The sequence below is a fragment of the Alligator mississippiensis genome, chromosome 1, assembly GCF_030867095.1.
Source record: "Alligator mississippiensis isolate rAllMis1 chromosome 1, rAllMis1, whole genome shotgun sequence".
In the NCBI taxonomy this organism is placed as follows: Eukaryota; Metazoa; Chordata; order Crocodylia; family Alligatoridae; genus Alligator; species Alligator mississippiensis.
This window is the reverse complement of record NC_081824.1, coordinates 481,730,990-481,751,152: the sequence shown is the minus strand read 5'-3', so window position 1 is coordinate 481,751,152 and position 20,163 is coordinate 481,730,990. Positions and strand designations below refer to the sequence as shown.

The 20,163-nt window shown below is 49.3% G+C and overlaps 1 protein-coding gene across 1 annotated transcript; it reads left to right on the top strand.

Annotated features, from left to right (window-relative positions):
- The first annotated feature begins 13,542 nt into the window (after positions 1–13,542).
- On the top strand, positions 13,543–14,508 carry LOC102571469 (olfactory receptor 52N2). Its single transcript, XM_006259542.2, has one exon. The coding sequence runs from the start codon at positions 13,543–13,545 to the stop codon at positions 14,506–14,508; it is 966 nt and encodes a 321-aa protein (XP_006259604.2).
- Positions 14,509–20,163: the final 5,655 nt, after the last annotated feature.

The window sequence follows — 20,163 nt, the reverse complement described above, 5'->3', positions numbered from 1 at the left end:
AAGGTCCAGAGAAGGGCAACAAGGATGATCAGAGGTCTGGAGGGGTTTTTATGTGAGAAGAGGCTACATGGGCCAGGACTAAGCTTAGACAAGAGATACTTGAGGGGAGACATGACAGAGGGTCACAAAATTTACAGTGGGGCAGAGAAAGTCAATGGGGATTTGTTATTCCCTGCCTCTCTCCATCCTAGAGCTGGGGGGCAGGAACTGAAGCTATTACTGGCAGGTTTAAAATAAACACGAGGAAGTTCTCCAGATGGTGCGTCATTACCAGATGGGACTCACTGCCGCAAGACCTTGTTGGGGCCGATCGCTTAATCCAGGTCACAAGAGGATTGGACCCACTCCTGGAGGAAAGATCCAGCCATAGGTACTGAGTACAGTAGACAGGGTCAGCCTCTGGACTGCTGGAAACTGCAATGGGAGTGGGAATATCTGGATGTGCCCCATTCACCTCCCATGCAGCATGTGCTCCCTGCCGCTGTGTGAGACAGGACATGGGGCAAGATGGACCCATGGCAGCTCCTGTTCTGATGTCCACACTCCCTATGACATCTGTGCTCCCCAGGACCTGTCCTGCTGGTCTGAGTCCCTGACAGCCTGGAACGGGTTCAGGTCATGTCCTACAGTGAACACCGCAGACGGGCATGGCGTGGTGTCCACACTAGGCTGCATCTGCTGCAGCACAAACCCCGCGAGGGAGCAGGGCTGCACTGGCAAAGCAAGAATAGCTTTGCCATGGGGAGAGGGATGCACACCGGAGAGCTCCTGCTACCAGGGCTAGAAGACCCTGGGCATCGCTACCCAGCCAGGGGAGGCTTTATAACTCACAGGGGTCATCTGGTCACAGAGGAACTGGTCACAGAGCATCCCCTAGAAGCACCCCGATTTGACCTGGTGTGATGCCAAGCCAGGAGAATCAGGACAAAGCAGCAGCCTCCCTGCTCGGGGCTTTCCAAGGGGAAGTGACCACGCTGCAACCAGCTGTGAGCCAGTTGGCAGGAGAAAGGAGGGGCAGTGAGGACTGGGAGCAGCACCCAGAGGTTTTACAACAATCCCTCACTTGAGCCAGACGCCAGTGTGTCACAGCCCAGCCTGGCTCAGGGGGAGCGAAAGCAGTGGTGAAAACATCCTGACTACCAGGAAGGGAAAGTCCCCCCTGATTGAGAAGGACAAGGCAAGGCAGGTGCACCTCATAGTGTAAGCAATTCAGAGAGGCATTCACTCTTCCTCCAATGCTCTGACTGGACCTGCAGGAAGCCACGTAGAAATCAGTCATTTATGAGCAAAGGATGGGCTAAGGGAGGATGGTGAGGAACTGAGGATAGCAAAAGTTCCCAAAAGAAAGGGGTTATTGCAGGGCCCTTGGTACAGCTTTACGAGCGCTCGTGGTGCCCAGGCCAGGTGCCAGATGATTGGAAGATAGCCAATGCGGTCCCCATCTTTAAAAAAGGGAGGAGGGAGGACACGGACAACTATAGGCCCATCAGTCTTACCTCAATCTTGGGGAGACTCTTTGAGAAGATCATCAAGGAGCACATCTGTGATGGGCCGGTATCGGGGATGATGATACCAAAATTTGGGGAGAGGTGGGCACACTAGTAGGGAGGGAAAGACTGCAGCGAGACCTGGATAGGTTGCAGGGGTGGGCTAACAAAAACAGGATGCGTTTCAATACGGACAAGTGCAGGGTGCTGCACTTGGGCAGTAGTAACCAGCAGCACACTTCTAAGCTGGGAAACTCCCTTCTTGAGAGCACGGAGGTAGAAAGGGATCTTGGAGTCATCATTGACTCCAAGATGAACATGGGCCAACAATGCGAGGTCACGGTCGGCAGGGCTAACCGGACCATATTGTGCATCCACAGGTGCATCTCAAGTAGATCCAAGGAGGTGATCCTCCCCCTGTACGCGACACTGGTCAGGCCGCAGCTGGAGTACTGTGTCCAGTTCTGGGCACCCCACTTCAAGAGGGATGTGGACAACATTGAGAGGGTCCAGAGGAGGGCCACCCGCATGATCCAGGGACAGCAAGGCAGACCCTACAAGGAGAGGCTACGGGACCTGAACCTGTTCAGCCTTCACTAGAGAAGGCTGAGAGGGAACCTGGTGACCATCTATAAACTCACTAGGGAGGACCAGAAGGGTTTGGGGGAGACCTTGTTTCCCCTAGCGCCCCCCAGGCTGACAAGGAATAACGGCCACAAGTTGTTGGAGAGTAGGTTCAGATTAGACATCCGTAGGAACTACTTCACAGTCAGGGCGGCTAGGGTCTGGAACCAACTTCCAAGGGAAGTGGTGCTGGCTCCTACCCTGGGGGTCTTTAAGAAGCGGCTCGATGCCTACCTGGCTGGGGTCACTTAAGCCCAGTTTCCCTCCTGCCCAGGCAGGGGGTCGGACTTGAAGATCTACAAGGTCCCTTCCGACCCGACTTCTAGGATTCTATGATTCTATGAAAGCTGTGGCCAACAGAATCCCTCCTAATTTGTCTCTCCTGGCACCATCCCATCTCCCCTCTCTCTCTCCATCCCTCCCACCCACCCACCCTTGTCTTTGGTATTCTAATTTCTCTCTCCTTCTTACTCTCTGCTTTCTGCAGGTCCTTTCACAGCACCTAATGAAGCAAACTTGGGTTGTGAACAGGGATAGCTTGTGCTCTCTCTATATAGATCTTATTTAGTTATTCTTTATAGAGGTGCACATCTCGCCTGCCTGCTCACTGACTTCAGCCTAACCCAGCCAACTCTCCCTCAGCAGAGGCAAAGGCAACAAAACATGTCTCAGCGCTGCCTCCACGAGGGTCGTAGCATCTTCCCTGTCTGCAGAGCTTTTACCATGGAGACTGGTCGTTTGTCCCCATGATGGGCTCTAGACTGGGCAGAGTACGTGGACATGATGCAGGAGGTGACTCGGGCAGCCCCTGACCCATGCTGTGCAGGACAGCAGGCAGGACACACACCACAGCCCCCACTGCCCTGAGCATCAGGGGATCCAGACCTGCCCCCAGAGCCCAGGAGCTGTCCCAGTGGGAGAGCAAAGTGGTTGTCAGGAGCTGCAGGCAGGACACCCAAAGCAACAGTGTGGCCTGACATCCCAGCCGGTTCTTCATCCCATAAAATCCCAGAGCAGTGGGGCTGAAGGGAGCTCCGGAGGTCACATCTAGTCCAACCCCTACCTGAGTCTGGATCAGCCCCGTCCAAACCAGCCCAGACACATCCAGTGCCCAACCTCTTAGCAAAATTGTAATTGACCCTGACACAGCACCAGGCATCACACTCAAACCAGCCACAGGAGAAGCAGAGGGACGGTGGCCGCCAACATCCTTCTTCCCAGGCAGAGGCTGTGCCCCTACTGCAGAGGAAAGCAAAGCTCCCCCAGTCTACCAGTCTGACCAGGGCAGAAATCCCTTCCTGCCCCCAAATGCAACGTCAGTCTGAGCCTGAGTGGAGGGACAAGACCCTCTAGCTAGGACCCTTGGGGGTTGGTCCCAGCAGGAGCACTGGCACAGCCCAGTCCCCATCCCCAGCCTGGGCTGAAGCCAGCACCCAGCACCTCTGAGGAAGTCTTGAAAAATGCAGCAGGAGAGGGGAAAAAATTCCCTCCAGGATTTATGCAGCAACCAGAAGAGCCCAGAAGCCTGGGAAATCCCCATAATAGCACACAAGCATTGCTACAGCTAGATCATCCCCAAGCAGTGGCTGTCTAGTCTCTTTTTAAAGACCTTCAGTGATGGAGTGTCTACCCTATTCGTGGGCATCTGACTCACTGCTCTAACAGGGAAGAAGTTTTTAGTCCAAACACAGTTGTGTCCAGCACACCAGAGACCAGTCACTGGGCTCATGACCCCTCTCCATGCCTTGTGTGAACTGCATGGCACCCATCTCAACATGGTTCACCGCTTCCCTCCTTGTCCAGGGCCTGAGCTATATGGGGATTGTCCAGGCAGGGATGAGCCACAACCCGGCTTACCTATTCAGTTTATGTCCTCACACCTCACTCATCCCCACACCTCGGGCACCCTTCAAAGAATCTCACAGCACCCCAGGACTCCCCAGCACCCAGACTAAGAAACACTGGACTAGCTGCATCCAAGAGGCCGATGCTCCTTCCACCAATACGATGAAAGCGGGAGACCTCGCCAGCAGGGAGGTCATCTCACCACTGCTTCCCTTCTGCAGAAGCTGCCAGCTCTGGTCACAGCCAGAGAGGAGCAGCTGGAGTGGCCGGACCCTGGCAGAGAGCAGCCTGGCAGCTCCTGGGCACCCACAGAGCCCAGAGCAGCTGCTGCTGCTTCCCTGATCTGCTGGAGACTGGGAACAGAGCCAGGTTGTGAGGGGTTGGGGTCTTTGCAGGGGCCCCACCTGGCTGGCTCAGTCCTCCAGGAATGCATGTAGCAGCCCCTGCTCGAGAGCCCTTCACTCACCAGGAGCCACCAATGGCACGGGGGTCCCCCTCCAGCCAGCCCAGCCGAGCAGAGGAGCTGGGAGAGCAGGCAGCCACAGTGCTAGCAGCCAATGGTGCCGGCTATATCCTCCCTTCACGCTCCCCCGTGGAGCTCCCTGCCCCTGCAGAGGTGGTGGGGAGGGGCCAGGCTGGGGTCTGCTACAAACAAGCTCTCCCAGGGGCTTTCTGTTTCCACCACCCTTCCCAAGCCCAGTCCTGCTGCATGCTCCCTGCACCGAGGAGCTGAACTGGGTCTGTCCTGCAGCACTGAGAAGGCATAATGAGGGCTTGTCCCAGTATAGGCAAGGAGCGGACACATGGTGACAGCCATCACCTGGTACAACTCAGAAACACAGATAGAAATGGGGCTGGAAGGGCAACTAGCCTAGCCCCCACTCAAGGCAAGATACCCCCTGGCCATGCCAGCCCAGACAAGAGCACAAGACAGAAGCAGCACCATCATGGGCGACACCAAAGTTTCACTGACACCAGTGTCCTGTCCCTGCTTGGGAGTTAAATGCAAGCTTGCTGGTGTAGACCAGCTCAAGCTGCTTCCTAACTCAGGCTTGTGCTAGGTCCATAGTCTGCACTGGTGAGTGTGGTCTGTCAGTCGCGGACCGTGTCTACAGCCAACAGACTGATAGCTGTAGTCTGATGTAGTTCAGGGACTCCTAAGGAAACAGGACCCATCTTTTTTGGCTGCTAAGACTGGCCAGATCCAGGGAGCACAGAGGTGTTGGGGATCTCACCCACAGACAGCAGATGCCCACATCTCCCTATCCTACTCGTCTCACATGTCTCTGTCAGACCCTAATGATTTTGTCTCCATCCTCCTATGAAGGAGGTGGCTGCTCTTCATCTCCATTTTGAGGACATTACAGTGAGAAGTTACTGACTTAGGCGCAGATCGCAGGCAGAGATGGGGCTAGGGAATCAGAGGTTAGAGAAATATCCCATTAAATTTTTAGCATACCTATTTTCCAGCTAGATGTACCTTCCCCACCCCTCTTCATGTACCTGTGAGCTGCTAGTTGAAATAGCCATTCTACTAATATTATGACTAACTCGTGGGAGCTTTGGGGTATACAGTAGCACATAAGATCTGATGTCCACAAAAGCAAGGCACTCAACCAGCCTGGACAAGGTTAAAAACATCTGTGTTTTCCTTATCCACAAATGTCCACCCAATTTCTTTCCTCACAGATTCCTTTAATGAGAAGAAACAAATCTCATCAGACACAAACAGAGGTACAAATAGGTGTGACCACGTCAAATGGAGAAACCCAGAGGGAGTTCACACATTCGCCTTATAAATACTCATCACATTTCATCACAGTCCTCAGGGAAGATGGCAGTACACACTGGATCACTGTGTGAAGGCCTGGATGGCATACCAGAGAATGTGTGGGGCAGAATATGGGACTGTAGTTGGGGAAAGGAATAACTTAAAGGGAGAAAGGAAATCCAGGTGTGGGGCAAAGGCAAATGAAAGGAACAAGGAGTTTGGGGTGGCAGGAGAGTTTGCTTGGCTTAGTACCATTATAGATTCATAGATGTTAGGGTCGGAAGGGACCTCAATAGATCATCGAGTCCGACCCCCTGCATAGGCAGGAAAGAGTGCTGGGTCTAGATGACCCCAGCTAGATGCATATCCAACCTCCTCTTGAAGACTCCCAACCACCTCCCTTGGGAGCCCGTTCCAGACCTTGGCCACTCGAACTGTGAAGAAGTTCTTCGTAATGTCCAATCTAAATCTGCTTTCTGCTATCTTGTGGCCATTATTTCTTGTAACCCCTGGGGGCGCCTTGGTGAATAAAACCTCACCAATTCCCTTCTGTGCCCCCATTATGTCTATGCTTTTGTCATGGAGTCAATGGAAAGCATGAAAATGAAGAAACTCAATGACTTTCTTGAGGCACCTGCCACTCCATGTGAGAGGAGAGCACTGGGGAATGAAGGGATGCAGTCCAGTCAGGGGTTTGAGCCCATAGGAGAGAAAGGACCATGATACCTCTGGACTACAGCTCCCACCAGGCTATGCTCCCCATGGAGGAATCACTTCGTACATTTAGGTGCTACATGTGTGCCGCCAAGAGGCTTTTCACTGAATATTGCTATATTTGTTTCTAAATCCCTGCCAAATTCACTAGAAATTCCCTGACCAAATCCTTTCTCTGGCAGACTGAGTTGGCATCCACCAGTGCTCCAGTGGTAGGATGAGCTAGAGGATTGCCTTTATCTCCTTTGCTGATTGTGACTGTGTATGGCATTAAGCGTTCTTTTTTTGTTCATCATGATCAATTAAAACATTTGAGATTTTCCTCTGCCAAAGACTCTCAAGAAGGATTCTGAGAGAGATGGACGGTAGAAGGTGTTGGATCGAGCTTGAAAACAGTTAAGAATCACAAAGTCATAGAAAATTCAGGTTGGACAGGACCTCAGGAGGTCACATCTAGTCCAAGCCCCTGCTCCAAGCAGGACCAGCCCCAACTACATCATCCCAGCCAAGTCTTTGTCTAGCCAGGGCTTAAAAACCTCCAAGGATGGAGAAGCCACCACCTCTCTGGGTGACCTGTTTCAGTGCTTCACCACCCTCCTAGTGAGAAAGTTTTTCCTAATATCCAACCTAAAGTTCTCTTCAAGAACCCCTGGAATAGAGGATGGTGAAATGTAATACGGGGAACCCAGGGTCAACAGGTGTTCTAGCTGCCAAAGAAGGGTTCGAGATTGAGAGAGTGGTCAGGGGTAAACAGGTAAGAAAGGTTTATTGACTTAATAAACACACAACTACGCGTAATATAACAAGACACCAATGACAGACAGTAACAATTCACGTTGGCAACATATTGGCAGTCCCCTCTGATGCCTGATGCATGACAAGTTCTTCTTTTATAAAGCTTAGCAAAGTCAGATGTCCCCGATCTGCACTGTCCGAGGGGTACCGGGAAGGACCCTGGTATTCAGTCCTTGGGCTCCTCAAGATGCACGGGCCCACAGAATCCAGGTCAGCAGCTAATTTCTAAATTAGTAGCTTCTCTTACAATGCTGCATCTCCCTTCTGATAATTTCCAAATGTGCTAGCCAAGTTATAATTTCTGAGATATGCTGTGGACTCACAGCCACTCACAACAAACTTTCTTTATGACTGACCAATGGCAGGACAAGCCTTTGCATTTTTCTGATAAGGTTAATTTTAACTGCGCCACTACATACAAAGCCTTACTACTTTTAAGGCCTCACTAATCTTACAAGGCCTCACTACATACAAGGCCTCACTAAACTTTAACTTTAATTAAGCTCTTAGCAACAACATACAGCTCGCAATACATGAATAAATGACAAATAACACCTAGTCTGATCCTCACAGAGCATTCAGCAAGCACCTTTACCATATAGACATAATTTTCAGCCATCACCAACAGGGATTGGGGGGCTCCTGCTGAAACAGAGCAAACATCAATCAGGGTTTTTATTAGGGTATAGTGCAAAAAGGGCTTTCACCTGGGTTCTTAATTCAAAAAGGGATTTCAGAAACTCCACAGTGGAGATTTTAAGGCAGAATTTCTCAGAGAGCAACATGGCAGGAGAGATGAACTGGATGACCCAGACTCTTCCTTCCAGCCCTATAGGCCTCATCTCAGGGGGATGGTAAAATATGGTAAGGAGTAACTAAAAGGTATGTAAAACTGCACGCAGCTGGGAAATTTTGAACATGGCCATTTGTTTCCTGTTAATGTAAAGAGTGTCTACTGACAGCAGACACGGTAGAGGATGTGAACCAGGGCTAACATAGTATTTCTTCATGTCTTTACTGGCATTGTCCAGCATTAGGAGTCTGAGCGTGATGTACCCCAACAACACTGAAATGAATAGGGTGCACACTGTGCTTAATGCAAAACAGAAATCTCACATCACATCCCTCTTAGTGTCTGCTGCACCTTGTGAAGGAGGTGCAGACCATGCATCTGGCCTGTCTTTACTGCAGACACTGGCACAGATCTCTGGCAGAGCTGGGAAACAGAGAGCAGCAGAGTCTTGCATCCATTCCCCTAGACATTGGGCGAAGGGACAGAGGATGGAGAAACATCCCTTTAACATCCCAGTTGTCCAGCTAGATCTCTCTTTCCCAGCCCCTCTCATGCCGTCCTAAGCTGCTCATCTAAACAGGCCACTCTACTGCAATCAGAAGAAAGTCTTTGCATTCAGAAATGCAGGAAACTGCAGGTCAGCACAGGCAAGGCACATTTTCCATGCACCCAACGACACAAGAATGAGTTAAAACCTGCAATTTCCCTTCTTCATAAATCATTCTCAAGACAGCAAATTTTTCAACTCTAGCCCTGCCTTTGCAGCCACCCCACAAACCCCCACCCCACTCCCCCCTGCCACCAGGGATGCTTTGTTGATCTCTCTCCATCCAGTAACAAACCACTTTGGGCCCAAAAACACCTGCGACTCCTAAGAATGGAAACCCATAGATGCCTTAAAACCACTCCCCAGATCATACAGACATGTGGGAATCATTAAACCTATGCGAAGCGGGGAACTCAGGCCACCTTGGACATTGGTAAGTGAGGTTATTAATACAGCAAGGGTTGTTGTGACGCTGTTCTTCCAGTCTCCCTGTCCATCAAGTATGTCTCTATCTCCTTCTGTGAGCCAGAGGAATTGAGACCAAAAGACTCAAGACAACTCCCAATGCAGGATGAAAGGCAGAGCTGCCCCCTGCGCAGTGGATAGTCCAATTCTGGTCTTCTGGGTGTGACATCAAGACAAGGCTCTGGCTATGAAAGAGCTCAGGACCCTTCAGGCAAAGGAAAGGTGGTGACCATGCTGTCATGAGCAAGTTCATCCTGAACGGAGGCAGGGTGCAATTGCTTGCAATTGTAGCTGCAATCAGCAACGTTGCTCTGAACTTCTGCTACAGTGTGTTGCTCCGTTCCTCTGCATTTCCACAGTGAGTGAAATGCTGTTCATGGAGAGTTTGCTGTATTGTGGGAGCAGTGCCCTTGCTTTACCCTTTCCAGTAGGAAAGGGTCTTGCAGCCTTTCTGTCTGAGACCCTCTGCCACCTCCAGAACTGGCAGCAGGTTCTTCATTTGAGACATATGTGGAACAGAAAAAACCTTTCAGGCTATCGTGTACCTTGTCTTTGTCCCACAGGATTGCATGTGGCTTGTGCTGAGATGTAAGCAGTTATAGCCAGTGCTGGAAAGCTACCAGATGAATAACCAAGGGTGGGTTTCTGGCCGGTCTTAGCCTGGCAGCCAGTACAGAGGTGGAGTTCTGAATTAGGAAATTCCAGATATTCAGTCATCCATGCAACCTTTATTTTCCTCCTGTTTCTATGTGCAAATGCAGGGACTCTCCAAATGCTGCAGCAACATTTTACTCCTGGTACTTTAAAGTCCCTAGAACAGATTTTGTGTTTTCTGATCATAGCTGGTGGTGATCGTGGGTGTAGGATGGTTTGAACAGGGATGGTCCTGCCTCAGGCAGGGGGTTGGACTAGATGTCACCTCTGGAGCTCCCTTCCCGCCCCACTTCTCTATGATTGTATGTGACTTTTCAGGTCAGGTAATTGTGGTCTCCCAACCTGGTAAAGCAGTTTAAATTGGAGGAGTGAGCACAGAGCAGGGAGTCAAACCATTCTGAACTAAAGCCTTTAGACAAAGGTGAAAATTCTGATCATGGGTTCAGCCATTTGCTGAACAAAAGGAGAAATGCCTGTCTTTCCCCTTTGGCTGATCAGGGCATCTTCAGTTAAAATGCACCTAACTAATCAACACTGGCTAAACTTTCTGTCCAATGCACCTCTCTAAAGGGTAGAGCCATTGGTCTCATAAGTTCACAACGGGACTTAGTTAAAAGGATGCCCCCCACATTATCAGCTGGGACATGACCTGACTTTTGAGCATGGCCTCACCAGGATTTCTTTGCAATAAAGAAAAAGGCAGCTTGGTGCATGAACCTGGAGCGTGCCCAGCAGCCAGACACCTGCAGAAAGAAGGAGATGCGAATGCTGCTGAAGAGAGTTTCATGGGATATTTACTAGCGAAAGGATTTAACTCTGCCACAAAAGACTTTGGTCCTTAAGGGATGCAGAGTCTGTCAGGTTTTTTTATGTGGAAATTCTTCAGACTCAAAGGTGCCAAGACTACAATATTGCTACAGGGTTGGAACAATCCCTGAGACTGCACATGGAGCCAGGAACAGAATAATAGCTACCAAAGAAAGGATAGCTTACCCAGGGATCAAAGTGGGACATTTCGCTTTGATTCCTGCTCCACCCAAACTTGAAAACCAACTGCTGGGAGGGGCAGCAGCATTTCTATTCAGGCAGTGCCAAGAGATTGGCTTTGTGGCTCATTGTAAACTCCCTGCTTCCTGCTAATCTCTCTCCACTCCACAGGTGTTAACAACCCTTTCTCCTTTTTAATGGTCTTGATGTTCCACCAAACTATTCTCTCTTTTGCAATGTTGCTGTCTGTTTGCCATGCCTGGGAATGTCACTCTTCTATTTCACTGCTCTGTGGACTGTTTTAGCTCTAGCTAAAAACTTTAACTCAGGTGGGCTCACATTAACTCAGGTGTAGAAATGAGCAGCTGAGGAACTGGGGCAGTGCCAAGACACTCAAGAAGACTATGTTTTGTTTTAAGATCTGAATAAGAGACGTACATTTAATTCTAATGACTACAGATCTAGTGATGCAAGAGCTTCTGGCAATTTTTGCCTACTTTGTTGTGTTGCTGTTTTTAAAGTAAATGAGTGCACATTTGTTTGGGCTTTGATCTTAAACTGAATAATGTGGCCCTAGCTCCCTAATAAGGCTTCTGGTTTCTCTTAAATTGGAGGAAAATATGTGATGTGTTCTACATGAGGAAGTGCCTTAATATCAGCCTTGAACTCCCTCCAGGGGGTTGCAAAGAGTATGGAGCTGGGCTGTTCTCAGTGGGGGCAGATGACAGGACAAGGAGCAATGGGCTCAAGCTGCAGCAAGGAAAGTTGAGGTTAGATGTTAGGAAAAACTTTCTCAGGAGAAGGATAGTAAAATACTGAAATGGGTTACCCAAAGAGGTGGTGGAGTCTCCATCCTTGGAGGTTTTGAAGGCCCAGCTCAACAGTTCTGTGTCTGGGATGATGTAGCTAGGGCTGGTCCTGCTTTGAGTGGGGAGCTGGACTAGATGTAACTTCCTGAGCTCCCTTCCAACCCTCATTTTGTATGATTCTGTGATCTGCACCCTCCTTTTCCAAATCCTAGATCCACCCATGAGTTTATCACTGTAAAAACTAGTAAGAGGGTTCTGAAGATCCTCTCTCTCTCATTTCACTGCAACAACACCCCTTGAACATGTAGCAGCTATATAGTACTCCCTGCTCTAGGGTTAGCTTGCCTTGAAGCTTTGACACAGTGTAAAAATGCACACCTACCTTCATCATTCTCATGGGGATGCTGCAAAGCATGCAGTATGCAGAACCCTATGAAACGGGCATGTTGTTGACCTTTCTGTAGTACAATAGTGTGTTTCTTCGGCCACTGACAGACTTCTGTAACCCCCAACAGTCATGACTCCTGCCATGCCATTTAACAATGCAAGCCTTGCTAAAGCATTGATCAAAGGTTTTACTAAAGCATTAATATGAGTAGGCCTCACCAGCAAACCTCACCAATGCATGAACTCCTCTCCTAAACAAAACTTAGCATGTTGGCCAGATGTGCATTCCTACCAAGAGATGAGAGGGAAAGATGATGGTACAAGGTAGGATAGTTCAGTACCAGGATGATAAGGCTGGAATGGGAACACCTAGATCAGAATGTGAAACAAGGCCAGTTTGAGATGTGCAAGATAAAGATGGAAAGCAATATGTCATATGTTTTGATCATTGTGTAAAAGAAGAATTGGAAAGCAGGGAATTTTGTAGCACCCCTGGGGAGCCTGCATGGTGTTGTGTCAATGACCTTGTCACAGTTCAAATGCCTTAGCTCCAGGTCTGATGTACTTGTTAGGACAAAACATGATATGGCTGCGCTTGTAGACAGTGAACTTGGCAGAATCATTGTCACAGAACCAAGCCTGTGGGTGTTAAGTCAAGATGGGTGTTGGCATCTCCTGGCTGCAATTTGTCTACCCCTCGGTGCCCGAGACCTCAGCACTAATGACACATCAATAACACCCAAAACCGAAAACAGCAACAATGACACTGACAACTGCAGATGACATCACACATGCATGGCAGTAGATGCAATTGTGGTGTCAGGGATCGGATCCCATTGCACCTTATTGTCGATGCAGGGGAAACCCTGGTTCATGATCCTGGACTCCCCCTGCCCTACCCAGTAGCAGGCTGAGTGCCCCGTGCTCCTGTGGCTCAAAGTGCCAGTCAGCTGGCTACCCCTCCTTGGCTGGCCCTCCCAAACATGCGAGCACATCAGGGCCCTTTGCTCTGGTGTCCTCCCATGGCTGGGAGTGCCAGTCAGCTGACCAGCACTGGCCACGTGTTCAAATTAAGGTGCAATGGAAACCAGCCATAAAATTTTTACACATACTTTATGTAATAACTTTCTGGCTTATTCTGTTTTATGGTTCTACTAATTGCATGAATGTGTGGCCAGGTCACTACTTAAGACATGATTAATTGATTAGTCACATCTGAACTGTAATGTCTGCCAGGGAGCCATTAGGAAAAAAAATTAATTAATTACCAATAATAAAAAGAAAGCATCCCTGTGCCTTTTGCAGTGTTCTGTTTTCATCACACAAATACCCAGCCATACTTTTTTGCTCCAACTTGGTCCAAATCAATCTTTGCCAGGCAAAGATCAGTCTCCGTGTGGCTGGGAAACCAGCCTGAAACATGAACGTTTTGGAACATTTTGAAGGGTCTGAAATCTAGAAGATATCTAGCCAACAATAGCAACGTGACCGCAGCCCCCCAACCCTCATGTGCACACAATGTGCAATGCCCCTCAAGGGTTTGGGGTGTTTGGTTGTCAGGTTTTAAGGAGGTTGTTTCTGTCAGTGCATCATCTTCCATATTTTTCTCCTGCCCAGAGAGAAAAACCAGCTGTGAAGAGAAACATGATCTTCATCCACCCATCATGGCAGATTCCAACCTCACTGGCCTCACCACCTCCACCTTCATCCTGAATGGCATCCCAGGCCTGGAGGCAGCTCACATCTGGATCTCTATCCTGTTCTTCTTTGCGTACCTCATTGGTTTGGTGGGGAACTGCGGCCTCCTCTACCTCATTTGGATTGAGGAGACTCTGCATCGGCCTATGTACTACTTCCTCTCCATGCTCTCCATCACTGACATTGCAGCCACCACCACTGTGATTCCCAAAGCGATGTGCATCTTCTGGCTCAAGCTCAAGGAAACTAACTTCAATGCCTGCCTGGTCCAGATGTTCTTCATCCACACCTTTGCAGGGATGGAGTCTGGCGTGCTCATGCTCATGGCCGTGGACCGATATGTGGCCATCTCCTACCCCTTGAGGTATACCACCATCCTGACGCATCCTATCATCACTGCTGCAGGGCTCCTCAATTTCCTCAGGGGGATGATTGTAGCTGCCCCCTTCCCCTTATGGGCCAAAAGACTGCCGTACTGCCGAGGCAATGTCATCCCTCACACTTACTGTGACCACATGTCTGTAGTGAAGCTGGCATGTGCCAGCATCAGGGTTGATGCTATCTATGGCCTCGCAGCAGCTGGGCTGGTCGGGGGTCTTGACATTCTTTGCATCTCCTTCTCCTATGTCATGATCCTGAGGGCTGTGCTGGGCCTCTCCTCCAAGGAAGCACGCAGCAAGGCCTTCAGCACATGCACAGCCCACATCTGTGCCATTCTTAGCACCTACACACCTGCGTTCTTCACCTTTTTTGCACACCGCTTTGGGGGACACCACATCGCACCATATGCTCACATCATCATGGCCAACCTCTACCTGCTCCTGCCCCCCATGCTCAACCCCATTATTTATGGGGTGAAGATCAAGCAGATCAGGGATGGTGTCCTGAAGCTCTTCAGAGGGAGGAAGGCTGGTTCAGCTCATGGCATCTAAGCAACGTGCACAGGAACATCAGCAAAGTGATAAAATTATACACCATTGAGGACAACTGAGACAGAGGTAAAAATGCCACCTCCCATACGCCATGTGGACCACTGTGGAGGTCCCAGGGGCATTTCCAGAGGCTCCCACACATAATTACACAATATTTTTAGAATTTTGTGTCTGAGGACAAATGAGCCAGATCGGTTCCAAATTCTATTGACTGAGCAAAGCTCAATCATTTATGTCTTTTTGGCACTACCACTGGCAAACTCTTTGACCTGGGACTCCGGATACTCCAAATCCATGGCAGGCATCCTACATGCAAGCCCCAAACTCAGACGCCTTAGGGTTCATATGCCCCCAGTCTCAATTGCCCCTAGCCAACAGCCCAAAGGAGCAAGCTGGAGGGAAAGCCCAGGAGCAATCCCATATCACCATGAATTGTGTAGCCAGGATGTACACTTGATCTTAGCCAAAGTGCTGAGAAATGGGAACCTACCACAATTACAGACCCTTTTCAACTAAACCCTAGACCTTTGAGAAATTAGGTTTCATACAGGGCCCATCACATATTGCCATTTCTGGGTCCGTGTATGACAGATTTTGCAGTTAATTGATTTTAGTTAATGTCTATTCATTGGTAGTCTGTAGTTTACCATTTACTTATTTCAGTTTTCCCACCGTCTTATTTAGATATGAGTCTGTTCATGAGATGAAGATCAACATCACTTCCCTAGACAGAATTAGTCCTCTTCAAGAACTAACCTGCCTACAGGTGGTTGCTACCCATATTAGTCCATGAAAGATGATAAGGATGGTCATCTTCAAGTCAGACTGACTTCATCTACTGCCCTGCTGTCCCCCAGAACTCAACTAAAAGCCTCTCTGGGCTCTTTCACAAAGAACACTGCCATTTGAACACCTTCGGCAATCATGTCTCCCTGCTTTCTAGGTTTTTATGAACCTATCCATTTCCACGATAGCTTGGTGCCTGAACCATGCCAATCTCTCATCTGGAAAGGGACTACATCCCAGAAAATCCAATATTAAACCAGCCAGGGCTTGATAGATTCAAAGCAGCCCCTCAAACTGTTCACCAGTGCAGATTTTGAATGTGCGTGGTGTATACATGACGCTGTACTTAATTGAGTGTGTGCATATCAGATCTTGTGGAAAAGGCCCAGAATGATGTATAAAAGGAATCCCTTGAAATGTGCAGTGCAGTCCTTTATGATCCTGTAATAAAGGTTTCAAGGTGCCTTCTGAGAAAAGAAAACTCATGTATTTCTTGCCAATAAGACTTTAAAGGTTGTTGGGCGAAACATTTCCGGCCAGTGCTGCTTCCTGAGCCTTCAGAGAAAATAAGAAAGGAAAGGATCTCCAGCATTGCCAACGGCATCCCATGGCTGTTGTAATGGATCAAAGAGCTATTCTGACACTGAAAGCTAGTGCTGTAGGTGTGGGAGGCTTTCTCTCCATCACAAGACTGAAAGGACCTTCTCCAGTCCTTCCATTCACTTTCCCCACTCAGACTATGGTTTTGACCACCCTGTTGCCCAAACTGAGCTCCAGCCAGCTCCCAGCATCACATAGGCATGGGGGACTCCATCCCACTGCACCAGCTGGGTCGGGGAGAGTGGAGTTGCCAAAACGAATGTGGTCAGTCCAACACCCACACCCACCCATTGGCACACCCCACTGCCTCACACATGCCTTGCACAGGAAGGAGTAACAGAGTGAATCTCTGTTTTATCCCAAATGTCACCCAGCATTATGTTGTCCTTTGAGACCACCCCCAGGATGTGGCCTCCTAAGGTCCCTACCATCCTACATTTTCTATGATTTTGTGATTCCAGTTACTTTAAGGAGAAAGCACAACCAGCTAGGCTTGCTGTGGGGAGCCAGCTATATGGCAATAAGCAGCCAAGGGGCAGCCCCCAGGCAGCACAGGAATAAACATGGTAGGGATCTAGTCTATGCTGAAGAGAAGAGAGCAGGCTGACCATCAAGCCAAAGTGGCACCTGTAGGCCATGGGCTATGTGTCATGTCAGAACCTGGGCTTGACTTGGGTGGTGGTAACATGGGTTCAGCATGCATAGTAATAAGGTTCATTAACATAACACAAAGAAGTGAAAAAGGATTGATGTACTTCCAAAGTATCACCAAATAAGGAAAAGCTCTGCTAGGTGCAAAATGGAAAAGGTTTGGTTTAGCCCCGAAGCAGCACCAAATAGGGAAAATCTCTGTATCAGATATGCACTCTGGTTGAACAAAGAGACTTTGAACATCTCCAAAGCTCAGCAAAAAAGAGAAACCAACTCAGCAAAAGTCCCCAAGGAATAGAAAAGCTTGGCCAGCAGCCCTGTTTTTCCCTTGAATCAGGAGCTGCATAAGCACTGTCTTTATTGCTACAATAAGGCTTTGCTATTGCATGTCCTAATAAAGTTTTCAAGTTGTGAATGGAACTGGAACAAGGCTAGTGGCCAAGGAGCAAGGATAAGGTTAAGTATAGTAGTCAAGGAGCAAGGCTAAGGTTAAGTAGGACCTGCAGCAACCTCCCCAAATACTACAAAATCTCCATCAAGGCATGGCAGGAAAGGTACAATGGGAGGGTACCCCAAGAAGATGGAGGTGGGCAGGAACCACTTGGTGAAGGTTCTGCTACAGCCAACCAGTGGTGCCTCAGCATACACAGCACTGCTTTGTGGGGGCTGCCTCGTGAACCAGACATGTTGCTATGTACAGTAAGTCTGAAGTCTTAACATGGCTTGCACAGAAATGCTGAGGAAGAAGCTTGTTAATCCTTACAGGTGCCTTGCAAGGCTACCAAATAAAAAGCAGATTGATAAAACCTGTGTATTACAGGACACCAAAACAAAGACTGCAACGACCTGGCAAGCAGGTGTCCCTCTCTAGTGGGAAGGTCACACTGACAGGTGAGAACTGATAGATGAGGTCACCTAACGATATTTCAGTAATTGATGTGAACTCGAATGTGCTGGTCATGGAAGTTAGTGCCTAGGCTTGTTTGGAGACAATCACAGGATCATTGAGACATAGGGCTGCAAGGGACCTTGAGAGGTCATTGAGATGCTTTAAAAGCAAGAGGGTGAAATGCAAGTGAAGATGGCTGAAGGATGATCTCTCCAAACAAGGTGCAGGTTCTGGAAACCCAGCAACTGATGATTCACCTGCTTGGGTGGCAGGTGAACTCATAGACTTATAGTATAACTCATAGACTTATAGACAATGAGGGCTAGAAGGGACCTCAGGAGGTTACATCTAGTCCAACCCCCTGCTCTAAGTAGGACCAGACCCAACTACATCATCCCAGACAAGGTTTTGTCTAACCGGGTCTGAAAACCTCCAGGGATCCCACCATCTCTCTAGGTAACCTGCTCCAGTGTTTTATTACCCTCCTTGTGAGAAAGAGTTTCAGAGTTTCATAGTTGGAAGGGACCTGAGCAGTTCATCCACTCCAACCCCCTGCCACAGTCTGTAAAGAATGCTGGGGTCAAATGACCCCTGAAAGGTGATTATCTAGCCCCTTTTGAAGACTCCCAGGGCGTACAACCAACCCTTGGAAGTTGGTTCCAGATCCTAGCAGCTCTGACTATGAAGTAGTGCTTCCTCCTGTCCAGCTTTAACCTACTCTCAGTCAACTTATGGTCATTATTCCTAGTTACTCCCAGTAGTGCTCAGGGGAACAGGGTCTTTCCCATTCCCTGCTGGTCCCCCTTGGTAAGTTTATAGGTGGCCACCACATCCCACTCAGCCTTCTCTTGTGGAGGCTGAACAGGTTCAGGTCCCATAGCCTCTCCTCGTAGGGCCTGCCCTGCTGCCCCCTGATCATGCGGGTGGCCTCCTCTGGACCCTCTCCATGCTGGCCACACCCCTCCTGAAGTGCAGCACCCAGAACTGGACACAGTACTCCAATGGAGGCCTAACCAGTGTCGCATAGAGGGGGAGGATCACCTCCTTGGATTTGTTAGTGATGCATCTGTGGATGCATGACAAGGTACGGTTAGCCTTCCTGACTGGGTCCCCACATTGGTGGCCCGTGTTCATCTTGGAGTCTATAATGACCCCAAGATACTTTTCTGCCTCTGCACTGGTGAGCAGGGAGTTCCCAAGCCTGTAGTTCTGCTGCTGGTTCTTCCTCCCCAGGTGCAGCACCTTGCACTTGTCAGTGTTGAAACCCATCCTATTCTTATACACCCACCCCTGTAACCTGTCCAGATCTAGTTGTAGCCTGTCCCTCCCTTCTAATGTGCCCGCTTCTCCCCACATCTTAGTGTCATCCGCAAACTCAAATAAGGTGCTTCTCACCCCCTCGTCCAAGTCGCTAATAAAGAAATGGAACAGTGCGGGCCCAAGGACTGAGCCCTGGAGAACCCCACTGCCCACATCCCTCCAAGCCAAAAATGACCTGTCCACCACCACTGTCCCAGCCACCTGTGAAGGGTTCAGGATTGAGAGTATGGACGGGGTAGAAAAATAAGAAAGGTTTATTGACTTAATAAAAACACAACTACGCATAGTAACAAGACAAACAATGACAGAGAAAAGTAATTCACATCAGCAACTTTTTCAAAAAGGGAGGAAGGAGGACCCGGGCAACTATAGGCCAGTCAGTCTCACCTCCATCCTTGGCAAAGTCTTTGAAAAAATTATCAAGGCTCACATTTGTGAGAGCCCGGCAGGGCAAATTATGCTGAGGGGAAACCAGCACGGGTTTATGCCGGGCAGATCGTGCCTGACCAATCTAGTCTCTTTCTATGACCAGGTTACGAAACGCCTGGACACAGGAGGAGGGGTGGATGTTGTATACTTAAACTTCAGGAAGGCCTTCGATACGGTATCCCACCCCATATTGGTGAACAAGTTAAGAGGCTGTGATGTGGATGACTACACAGTCCGGTGGGTGGCGAATTGGCTAGAGGGTCGCACCCAAAGAGTCGTGGTGGATGGGTCGGTCTCGACCTGGAAGGGTGTGGGCAGTGGGGTCCCGCAGGGCTCAGTCCTTGGACCGATACTCTTTAATGTCTTCATCAGTGACTTGGACGAGGGAGTGAAATGTACTCTGTCCAAGTTTGCAGATGACACAAAGCTATGGGGAGAAGTGGACACGCCGGAGGGCAGGGAACAGCTGCAGGCAGACCTGGACAGGTTGGACAAGTGGGCAGAAAACAACAGGATGCAGTTCAACAAGGAGAAATGCAAAGTGCTGCACCTAGGGAGGAAAAATGTCCAGCACACCTACAGCCTAGGGAATGACCTGCTGCGTGGCACAGAGGTGGAAAGGGATCTTGGAGTCCTAGTGGACTCCAAGATGAACATGAGCCGGCAGTGTGACGAAGCCATCAGAAAAGCCAATGGCACTTTATCATGCATCAGCAGATGCATGACGAACAGGCCCAAGGAGGTGATACTTCCCCTCTATCGGGCGCTGGTCAGACCACAGTTGGAGTACTGCGTGCAATTCTGGGCGCCACACTTCAAGAAGGATGCGGATAACCTGGAGAGGATCCAGAGAAGGGCCACTCGTATGGTCAAGGGCCTGCAGACCAAGCCCTACGAGGAGAGACTAGAGAAACTGGACCTTTTCAGCCTCCGCAAGAGAAGGTTGAGAGGCGACCTTGTGGCTGCCAATAAGTTAATCA